The 12,300-nt window shown below is 36.6% G+C and overlaps 1 protein-coding gene across 3 annotated transcripts in view; it reads right to left on the bottom strand.

The window, feature by feature from the left end:
* The window catches only part of Csmd3 (CUB and Sushi multiple domains 3), a 1,262,970-nt gene that overhangs the window by 421,097 nt on the left and 829,573 nt on the right, over positions 1-12,300 (bottom strand). For all 3 annotated transcript variants that reach the window (XM_029469819.2, XM_021183659.3, XM_029469820.2), the window contains one exon: positions 11,003-11,191. In XM_029469819.2, coding sequence (XP_029325679.1) covers positions 11,003-11,191 — 189 coding nt within the window. The remainder of the gene's footprint in view (positions 1-11,002; positions 11,192-12,300) is intronic.

Below are 12,300 nucleotides of genomic sequence, written 5' to 3'. Positions count from 1 at the left end.
GCCTCTTTAGTTGGTTTGCCTAGGGGTTTATCTATCTTGTTGATTCTCTCAAAGAACCAGCTTTTGGTTTAGTTGATTCTTTGTATTGTTTTGTTAGAAACAATACAATAGAATACAATCTATTTGGTTGATTTTGGCACTGATTTTGACTATTACCAGCCTTCTAGTCTTCTTGGGTGAGTTTGCTTCTTTTTGTTCTAAAACTCTTAAGGGTGCTGTTAACTTTGTGTAAGATCTCTCCAGTTGCTTTAACAGGGCACTTAGTGCTATGCTGTCATTTAGCACTCTTAGCACTGCTGTCATTTTGTCCCATAAGTTTGAGTATGATGTGTCAACATATTCATTAAATTTCAGGAAGTCTTTAATTTCTTTCTTTATTTCTTCCTTGACCAAATTATCACTGAGTAAATTGTTGTTCAGTTTCCACTTGTATGTAGGTTTTCTCCAGCTTTTGCTGCTCTTAAAGACCAGCCTTGGGCTATAGTGATCTGATAGGATGCATGGAATTATGTCATTCTTCTTGATTCAGTTGAGGGTTGTTTTGTGACCAATTATATGATCCATTTTGGAGAAGGTACCATGGGTTTCTGAGAAGAAGGTGTATTCTTTTGTTTTAGGGTAAAATATTCTGTAGATATCTGTTAAATCCATCTTGTTCATAACCTCTCTTAGTTTCACGGTGTCTCTGTTTAGTTTCTGTTTCAATGACCTGTCCATTGGTGAGAGTGGGGTGATGAAATCTCCCATTAATATTGTGTGGGATTCAATGTGTGTTTTGAGTTTTAGTAAAGTTTCTTTTATGAATTTGGGTGCTTTTGCATTTGGGGCATAGATGTTCAGAACTGAGACTTTCTCTTGGTGGATTTTCCCCTTGTTGAATATGAAGTGTCCTTCTTTATCACACTTGATAACTTTTGTTGAAAGTCTATTTTATTGGATATTAGGATGGCAACTCCTGCTTATTTCCTTGGACCATTTGCTTGAAAGAACTTTTTCCATCCTTTTACTCTGAGATACTGCCTGTCTTTGTTGTTGAGGTGTATTTCTTGTATGCAGCAAAGTGCTGGATCTTGTTGTGTATCCAGTCTGTTAACATGTCTTTTTATAGGTGAGTTGAATCCTTGAGAGATATTAAGGAGAGATGACTGTTGGTTCCTGATATGCTTGTTTTTGTAGGTGACTTTATGTGATTATGATTCTCTCCTTTTGGCTTTGTTGTGAGATGCTTAATATCTTGTACTTTCTTTGGTGCATGTACCTTCCTTGATTTGGAGTTTTCCTTTTAGGATGCTCTGTAAGGCTGGATTGTAGATAAATACTGTTTGAATTTGGTTTTGTCCTGGAATATTTTGGTTTCTCCATCTATGTTGATTGAGAGTTTTACTGGGTATAAATGCCTGGGATAGTATTTGTGTTCTCCTAGGGTCTGCATGACCTCTGACCAGGATCTCCTGGCTTTCATAGTCTCTGTTGAGATGTCTGGTGTAATTCTGATAGGTCTACCTTTGTATGTTACTTGGACCTTTTCCTTTGCAGCTTTTAATACTCTTTCTTTGTTCTGTGCATTTAGTGTTTTGTTTATTATGTGACAAGAGGATTTTCTTTTCTGGTCCCATTTATTTGTTGTTATATAGGCTTCTTTTACCTGTATGGCCATCTCTTTCTTTAGGTTGGGGAAGTTTTCTTCTATGATTTTGTTGAAGAAATTTTCAGATCCTTTGATCTCGGAATCTGTTCTCCTCTTTTCTGACAATTCCTACGTTCGATCTTTTCACTGTGTTCTGAATTTCCTGGATGATTTGGGTTAGCAGTTTTTTACATTTTGAATTTTCTTAAACAGTTGTGTAAATCTCTTCTACGGTATCTTCTATACCTTTGATTCTTTCTCCTATCTCTTGCCTGAACATCTTGGGAGTTATCTAAGTCTGACTCCAAGTATCTTCTGTTGGTGATACTTACATCTGTAATTCTAGACCTCTTTCCTAGGTTTTCCTAGGTTTTTATAGGTTTGCCTCCATTTATATTTTCTTTATTGTTTCTATTTCCACTTTTATGTCATGGTTCACTTCACCTGTTTACCTGTGTTTTCCTGTATTTCTTTCAGTGAGTTATTAATATCCTCCTTAAAGTACTTTATTACTTCATGAGATAGGATTTTAGGACAGATTCCTAATTTAGGATAGATTCTTGATTTTCAGGTGTGTTGGTGTATTCAGGGCTTACTTTGATGGGAGAGCTGGGTTCTGATGATGCTCATGTATATTGGCTCCTGTAGTTTTTTACTTGCCTTTTGCCATCTGGATAGCCCTGGTATTTGTTGGTCTGGGTGATTGTCTGGAGTCTGCCTCTTTTGACCGTGAGTTGCTTCAGTTATCCTGGTAGGCCTGTGGCCCTCACTCTAGCAGACCACCTGTGGGGGTCTTCCAACTGGGGGCTTTTCACAGGGGCAGAGAAGCTGTTGATAAGTTTCCCTGACTGCAGTAGATCTCCTGTGAGGCCTTCATACTATTGGGTCTTCTGTGGTGCAGTCAAGCTGTTGTCCAACTGCTCTGAGTGCAGTGGATCCTCAACTGTTCTGACTATAGTGGGTCCTCTATGATGGGTCAGTATATGGTGTCTTCATGGGAGCAGACCAGCTAGGAATCTGCCCCAGAAGAAAGGACCAGGAAGAAGGGGCAGAAGGGGTGGAAGAGATGAAAAGGGTGTGGTAATAAGGAGGGTGGGGGTTTTGGTGGGTGGTGGGGTCCCATGCCTACTGGGCTCCCAAAGGCAGCTCTGGAACTCTAGAAGGTGGTGGCTTCTTACCAACTGTTCTGAGTGCAGCAGATTCCCTATGATAGGTCAGGATATGGTGTCTTCACTAGAGCAGGATAGCTAGGAATCTTCCCTAGAAGAAAGGACTGAGCAGAAGAGCTCCCTAAGTGTTTTTAAATATTAAGGCTTGGACCTAAATACTTATTGAAAATATAAATACCTCAATGTGTTTGCTTTTTATACATGTCTACAAAATGTTGACACAGATCTCTTATGGAGTTGTCGTAACAATCAATCTTACTGTAATGAAGCACACACTTCCTGTAATGAAGCAAAACACTATAAAATCATGCAGGAATCAGGAAGTTATAGTCATGCTTAGGTTATGTGCAATCTGTCATTGGTAATCATCATTACTACATTTTTCAGTTTCCTCTTGATATTTTAGAAACCTACATTGTGTTTCTGTGATTGATCTCACAACTGTATGCACCATTTCAACTCTGTCTTTCTGACAATACTATTACAAAGGTTAACTTATTAATTTTCTAGCTGTATGTCTGTCTTCTCTCTCTCTCTCTCTCTCTCTCTCTCTCTCTCTCTCTCTCTCTCTCTCTCTCTCTCTCTCTCTCTCTGTGTGTATGTGTGTGTGTGTGTGATGTATACATGTGTCCAAGAATTCATAAGTGTGTGGACACAAGTGTGCAGACTAGTATGTTTGCATGTGTGATATATGTGGAAGCTTGCAGGTCATGTGTCTTTATGTACTCTTATCTATTTGATCTCAGAAATCTCCAGTTTCACTATTCTAGTTAGGCAGCTTTCTTGGGAGTTATCTGAGTCTGTCTCCCAAGTGCTAGGATTACAGGCAATGCCATTCCTGCCCTAGGCTTTTACATGTTTTTTGGGAATCTGAACTCTGAAAAGTACTTTATAAATTAAACCCTCCCCACGTTCCCAAACTTTAATAAGGATCTTCGATTATATTACTTCTATTGATCTATTCTTCCATTCTGGAAAACAAACCAACAAAACCTAACCAATAAAGCATTGTATGATTTTATTTACTAAAATATAATCAATAAAAATAATCTACTGGATTAAAACCTATTTCTCTTATTGAGAGCAGGTGAAATTTGGACAAAACTTCTCAGGTACCAACAATAACAACAACAACAACAACAACTAATCCTTGCTAATTATATAACTGTTTTAGAAACATATATAGTGGGCAAGAGAGTGTGGTTAATATGTGGTACTTTTCCCCATATGATGTGTTTTTAAAGGTGTCACTTAAGAAGAGACTGTGTTGGAGCATCTCCTGGCAGAGCATGCCCTGAAGTGTATAGCTACGTCCTCAGGTCGTAATCTGTCCAATTTTCTGAGGAACCACCAAACTGATTTTCAGAGTGGAGGTGTGTTCCTCTTTCTCCACATCTTTGCCAGCATTGGCTGTCATCTGAGTTTTTGACATTAGCACTTCTTGTGGGAATGAGGTAGAATCTCAGGATCATTTTGATTTACATTTCCCTGATGACCAAGGATGTTTAACATTTCTTTAGGTGGTTCTTGGCCATTTGAAATTCCTCAGTTGAGAACTGTTTAGCTCTATACCCCTTTTAAATAGAGTTATTTGTTTCTCTGGCATCTAACTTCTTAAGTTCTTTGTATATATTGGATGTTAGCCCTTTTTTGGATGTAGGGTTGGTAAAGATCTTTTCCCAGTTCGTGTGATAGTCACTTAATTCCATCATCTTCAAATCAATTTCCTTTTATTTTAATGTGTCAGTATTATTTTGATGTCTTTTAATTGATCTGTCTTCAAAATTTTCACATTGCAATTGTCTTGCATGTTATTAAAATAGTTCTCCATCACCATCACCAGCCTCCTCATCTGTACCCACATGATATCTTTCATCTTACTAAATAAGATAATTCTACATTGCAAAAGTTTTGAATTGTGTTTTCTTCATCAGATTCTCACTTATAAGAGACTAACTAGCATGTGAATTCTTAAAATATACCTTGATTTATTCTAATTTTCCATAAGAAACTTGTGTTAGTTGGGAAAGTAATGATATCTGCTAATTCACAAATACATTTTTTTAGGATTCTTTTTTTTTAATTAGGTATTTCTTTCATTTACATTTCCAATGCTATTCCAAAATTCCCCACACGCTCTCCCACCCACTCCCCCTCCCACGCACTCCCACTTCTTGGCCCTGGCATTCCCCTGTACTGAGGCATATAAAGTTTGCATGACCAATGGGCCTCTCTTTCCACTGATGGCTAACTAGGCCATCTTCTGATACAGATGCAGCTAGGGACACGAGCTCCGGAGGGCAGAGGGGTGGTGGTGGTGTTACTGGTTAGTTCATGTTGTTGTTCTACCTATAGGGTTACAGATCCCTTTAGCTCCTTGGGTACTTTCTCTAGCTCCTCCATTGTGGGGGGGGGGGGGCTGTGATCCATCCAATAGCTGACTGTGAGCTTCCACTTCTGTATTTTCTAGGCCCCAGCATAGCCTCACAAGAGACAGCTATATCTGGGTCCTTTCAGCAAAATCTTGCTAGTGTATGCAATGGTGTCAGTGTTTGGAGGCTGATTATGGGATGGATCCCCGGATATGACAATCTCTAGATGGTCCATCGTTTTGTCTCAGCTCCAAACTTTGTCTCTGTAACTCCTTCCATGTGTGTTTTGTTCCCAATTCTAAGAAGGGGCAAAGTGTCCACACTTTGGTCTTCATTCTTCTTGAGTTTCATGTGTTTTGCAGATTGTATCTTATATCTTGGGTATTCTAAGTTTCTGGGCTAATATCCACTTATCAGTGAGTACATATTGTGTGAGTTCTTTTGTGATTGGGTTACCTCACTCAGGATGATGCCCTCCAGGTCCATCCATTTGCCTAGGAATTTCATAAATTCATTCGTTCTAATAGCTGAGTAGCACTCCATTGTGTAAATTTACCACATTTTCTGTATCCATTCCTCTGTTGAGGGGCATCTGGGTTCTTTCCAGGTCCTGGATATTATAAATAAGGCTGCTATGAACATAGTGGAGCATGTGTCCTTCTTACCGGTTGGGACATCTTCTGGATATATGCCCAGGAGAGGTATTGCTGGATCCTCCAGTAGTACTTTGTCTAATTTTCTGAGGAACCGCCAGACTGATTTCCAGAGTGGTTGTACAAGCTTTCAATCCCACCAACAATGGAGGAGTGTTCCTCTTTCTCCACATCCTTGCCAGCATCTGCTGCCACCTGAATTTTTGGTCTTAGCCATTCTGACTGGTGTGAGGAGGAATCTCAGGGTTGTTTTGATTTCCATTTCCCTGATGATTAAGGATGTTGAACAGTTTTTCAGGTGCTTCTCAGCCATTCGGTATTCCTCAGGGGAATTCCGAATGGCTGAGAAGCACAAATACATTTCTTATAGTCATTGCCCATCTAAAACTTGCCACTTCCATAGAATGGAACAAATGTGTCAGAGACGATTAAAATCTTATTAGACCAAATCATATTATATCTTCATTATTAAGACCAGTTTAATTTATTAAGTGTACTTAAACCCAGTTTTTAAAGATGTATTTATTTTTAGTTGTTACTGTGTGTATTTGCTTGCATATTTTTGTATGTATGATGTGTGTTCCTGGTGTCCATAGAGGCTAGAAGAAGGCAAAAATACCCCCAAATTTTGAGCTATATAGAAAGTTGGTAATTGTCTTTCAGTTGCTAGGAAATATATCTATGTCCTCTGCAAGAACATGTTCTCTTCTTTTCTAAGCTCCCTTTTAATGTGCTAAATCTTTGATTTTATATAATTTTGTGTATTATGTAAAATTTTGGAGTTTTCAATAGGACATATTTCTTCTAGTTAAGGTTGTTAAGAACTTCCTGTTTGATTGGTGATGTTGTTTGGGAAATTTTGAGCAATACAGGCACACTAAGGGAAGTTTCTCACTGGGGGAAAATCTTGAGATTAAAAAGTCTCATCTACATCAAATTGGGAGTCTATATTCAATCCTTGTAGTTCAAGATATGACTTCTAAGCTTTCTGATCTTGCTGCAATTCTTGACAATTACAACCATGCTGTCCTTGATCCTATGTACTTTATCCTCTAGAAATAGTAAGCTAAAATGAACTCTTTCTTCTATAGTTTGTCTTGGTCATAGAACTTTTACCACACCAAAATTATAATTAATACAAGAATGTACTTAAAACCTGCTGCAATATATAATCTTAATATAAGGTACTTATGAAAGTATGTGAACACCATGCATATATTCTTACTGTTCACCACAAATGGCAATATCATGTTCTCACTGCATAAAGGATCATCAGTTTTAATCCAAATGAAGAGAAAATGAAGCCAACTATTTGAAATATTAATATTATTTAGCTTTTTTCCTTCTCAGTATTAAATCCCAATACAAAACAAATGCATAAGATGGAAGATCAAAATAGGATGATGGGTTTCTTAATAACAAAAAAAGAATTATAAAAACTAGTGGATCAAACAGGAGAATCATACGTTTGAAGACAAGTACATGTTATAGAGATAAAATTTTCTCAAAAAACAAAACAAAAGAAAACAATGGCTAACTCAAACTATCAAACCAACAAAATAAACACAAGATAGAGACATAACTGGAATGGTAATCCATGTAAATTAAGTTCATGAGTCCCATAATTAGTAAATTAGACTCCTTTTCCCATCACACATAAACCCTCTTTGCATGTCTGACATATAACAAGAAATAACCTCAATGTAAAGGGAATTCTTAGACTGAAAATGTCAATTGAATTCAAGGTTGATTATAATCCACTCTTTCAGATGAGAAGGAGTTGTACTGCCCCTGGATATAGCTGCTATATTCTTCAAAAAAATTAAGGGTGTCACTATAGCTGGAATTTTTTTTTTTTTTTTTTTGGTTTCTTCAGCTAATATCTCTCCCTTTGCAAAACAGCCTTATTTCAATAGATTACTCAAATACACATAGAACATCCTCAGGGATAGAGGAAATTTGAATTATTGCCTATTATTAGCTATGCCAACCACTCCACCCTGTTCTTTTAGACTTGATATGCTATCAACAGTTTCTACTTCTATTGTTTCAAATCAGTGATTGAATGGTTTCTGTCACTTGTGATCATAGGCATGCTGACTGATACAAATGTTATCATACCAAATACAGGGAAGGTGTGCTGATGAACTTATTTTGAACCTTCTTATAAGAACAAATTGGCATAAGGTAGTTCCTAAAGTATGGCCATGCTGAAAGTACTTAAATGTTCTTTCATATAATGATAAATATGATCTTGCCACTTGAAATGGACTAAGGAAGGGCAATTGTAAATCATGTTGTAAATAGGAAGCACAGCCTAAAGCACATAGTTTAACAGGTTGTGCTTTGTGTCAAAACACATGTGAAAGTCCTTCTTAATCTTAGGAGAAGACTTCTTTTCACATTGCATTTTTATATGTGAGAAACTGAATTCTTTTTGACATATTTTCATATACAACAAACAAACAAACACCAGCAAGCTTACTCTCATGCCATTTGCTGTAACAAGGGATTTTCCATCACAGAACTGTCTTTATACATTCTATGAAACTATATAGTTACAATTTATTAAAGATAAGGTAGACTTGAAATTATACATATAATTATAATTTAGGTTTTTGAAGAGAAAGTGGACTTCTGTGGGCACGAGACAAATGGGCACCTTCAGTCCCTTCACATGATTTTTATTTTCAACACAGGTTTACTCCAGCCCACAACACATTTAAAATGGAAATACATGTGGTAGTTCCTCAAAAAGCTAGAAATAGTTGTTTGACATAAAGCAGCTGTACTACTCTCTGACATATACCCAAGAGGTTCTACATCCTGCTACAGAGATATTTGCTCATTCATGTTCATTGATGCTCTATTTACAATAGCCAGGAAGTGGAAACAGCCTAAAAATTCAACAACAGCTGAATGAGAAATGAAAATGTTGTACTCTATGCACTGTAGCATTTATTATTCAGCTTGTAGGAATAACCAAATCATGAAAATTTCAAAGAAATAGAGCTGGCAGCATTACTTGTGAATGCGGTAACTCAGACACACATAGACAAAATTTATTTATTTCCTCTCATATGTGGCTATGAGCTTTTAGGATTTGGATATACATGCTACATTTAGAATACCCTTGGGTAGAAGCTTTTAAAGAAAGGAAGATAAAACACATTTTTATAGGGTTAAAGGGAATAACCAAACAGGAAGAGTTAACTAGGATAGAGGATGGAAGGAGAGGAGAGGGGACGGAATATATGGGAGAACATTTAACATGAAAGTTCATAAAGGTCTTCTGAAAATGTCAAATGAAAAACCACTTTTGTAGGAGGTTTTTAAAATATAAACATGTACATATAAAAGAGAGCTCAAATAGATACCAGACAATGAGGGAAGAATTTCTTCACTAGATATAGCTATTCAGTAAAGAGCCAAATCCTAATTGGAGCTGCCAGCAAGAACAAAATGTCCACAAATATTACAGGCTACTGCCATTGCTCTTAGGTACTTTCTATAATTTGATGGTAAAATACTATTGCTAAAGTCTTTATATATTTGGGTATAAGGAGAAATTAAGCTGGTGCTTATCTGGAAGTCTCATCCTTACTGCTTATCTTTTCTATTGCTGTAAGGTGTTATGCACATTGCCAGAGGGGAAAATAAATCATAAATCTTATGATGCTAAAAAATTTGAGAGCTATTATAAAGATCTACCCTGAGAAGTTTTGCCCACTAGTGCTTTTGTGGCATTAATATTGAGGAATAAGCCTACCACTTCCAGATTGGATATAAGACCAGCTGGCAAGTTGAATGCTATATCAGACATAGTAATCAGAGCTAATAACCTGTACTTAGAAAAACCATAGTCCTCAGAGCAGATTGTATTACTCCTGCTCTGCTAAAGCCATGTGGTATAAACGGACTCCTAACAATCACCCATTATACCCATAGATTAATGTAGCTCTCCAACATTATCAGTAGTACCTTTTGCACTAGTTCGTGTTTTTCCTGAAACCCCTAACTGGTGACCATGCAGATAATAAATGACTGTGGAGTGCTCAATCATAAGTGGGACATCTATAGAACAGTCTCTTCTCCCAAGGTGTAGAGATAAGTGCAGAAAAAAATTGGAAAGATAGTAAAAGCCAAAATTTGTCAATGATGAAAAAGCTGTGTTTTCTAGGTACAGTATGGCAGCTACACATGAACTCACAGCAGTTGGGTCATCAAGTACAAGAATTGTCTTAAGCTCAAGTTGGAAATAAAATCCAAGTCTTAAGGAATAGACTGGTCATGAACTTTTACCCCTAAATGAGGAGCTATTATTACTGAATAACTACCAAGAAAGGCAGGTTTATGATGTGGAAACTTAAGGATCCTTTGCAAAGTCAGTTTTTTTGGATGGTGTTTTTGCTGGGGCAAACAGTGTCTGTTTCAGCTGACATCACTTTGTCATCTGTATCTGTGGAAGCCACCAGCACACCACCAGAAATCTTTTGGTCCATATTTCTCTATGAAGTCCCAACAAATGGAGCTCAACTATACAATGTAAGGTGAACCAATGTGACAAATCCTTCTTTTGTGTCCTTTCATGTGTTTGCTTTAGTAGACCATCCTTTCACCTGTGTCTGCTATAGTAAAACGTTCCTTCATGAGTCTGCCTGAACCTATAACCTGTATCTGCATGAGTGAAATGTTCCTTTACATATCTACTTTAGGAAAATACTGCTTTATGTGTTTGCCTCAACAAAACATCATCAAACACAATTGATTTTCCAAAGAACCCTTAAGTTTCCACTTCAGATGTGGGAAACCTTCTTTAAAGGTATGGCTCCTAGAAGGATTAACATCCTTTAGTGGCTGGCCATAGATCTAATTGAGCACAAAGAAAAGTTGATATTTCTTTTTAAAGTGATGATATAAATTTGGATGGTTAAGGAATGAGTGGGTGGACCTGGGAGGAGGTAGAAAAAAGGTATGAGATTCTCAAGAAATTATTAAATATTCTTTTAACAAACCACAACTTTAAACATGGAATATTATGACTTAATATCAATGTTCTTTCTTATCTGTTAAGTAGATTTGATATACGTTGCCATACGGAAAGATATGCATTTACAAAGTCTATATTGATTTCGTTAGTTTACAAGTAGGCACATTTTTTTTTAATTGATGAGTTCTTACCATCACAGGTTGGGAGTGGATGACTCCACCAATGGTTTTTTTCACAAAGAAGGGGCTCTTCATGGCTCAGTCGGTATCCTGGATCACAACTAAATGAAACAGTTGACCCAATAGAGAAATCGTGGCCATATCGACGGCCATGGACAGGGATGCCAGGGTCCAGGCAAGAGTATGTGTTCACTGTAACACCTGAGAAACAAAGGCAGAAAAACCAAGAATGAGATCAATTGGATCCATATTCACTAAAATTATTCCCAGTTCAGCAAACAATTGTAGCCGATTAATTTTACAAATAAAGGGTTGTGCTTGAACAATTTAAGTATTTTCTTTACCATACCTTATGTAAAGAACTTTATCCTGATGTAAGGATAAAATTTATGTAATTTAATTTGCATAAAAAGAGTTTGTCTATTAGAATATATATTATTATATACTTTATATATGTTAAAAATGCAATAGTCACAGTATTAATTGCTTTCTGAAGGTATTATATCACACCTAAAGATCTAAATACAAAATAAAATTGTTTAGCATTTAAAAACTAGAGAAATAGTAGAATTATAGAATATATTAAATGTATAGAAATCAGTTTCTTAAAAAAAAATTAACTGCCAGATTTTCACTAGCAAGTATTTTCAATAGTCTGTTATCTTTCATGAGAGGTTTTTCTGAAGATAATCTTCTACCTGATTCACAGTCTCTGAGTAAGATCTTCCTTTAACTAAATATGTCTGCATTCTCATTGGAAAAAAACTCACAGAGCTTTTGAAATTTGCTCTACTCAACTTAAAAACTTCATTTATTCAAGTCAATCATTCAACAATAGCTATTCTCTTGTACTTGATACTTATATGATATGTCAACTTGATACAAGCTTAAGTCATTTAAAAGGAAGGAATCTCAATTAGAAAATTCCTTCATAAAATCAGGCTTCAGGCAAGCCTGTAGGGTATTTAGTCATTGATGTGAGAGGGATCAGCCCATTATAGGTGCTAATATCCTTGGGCAAGTCATCCTAGACTTTGTAAAAAGCAGGCTAAAGAAGCCCTGAGGACAAAGCAGTATCTCTCCAGGGTTTCTACACCAGTCCTTATCTCCAGGTTCCTGTCTGGATTAGTTCCTTTGAAGATGAACAGTGATAATGAAGTAAACTATTTCCTCCCCAAATTATTTTTGGCCGTGATGCTTCTCAGCTGTAGAAACTCTAACTAAGATATCTCTTTTTCATATGTCTATGTACAGTTTTGGTTGTATATATTCATAGCACAGGTCATTTTACTATTGTCATGCTCTACTAG

This window comes from Mus caroli, unplaced genomic scaffold (genome assembly GCF_978045245.1).
Source record: "Mus caroli unplaced genomic scaffold, Mus_caroli_1 scaffold_16, whole genome shotgun sequence".
Lineage (NCBI taxonomy): Eukaryota > Metazoa > Chordata > Mammalia > Rodentia > Muridae > Mus > Mus caroli.
The sequence above is the reverse complement of the archived record's forward strand: the minus strand, read 5'-3'. Positions and strand labels throughout refer to the sequence as shown.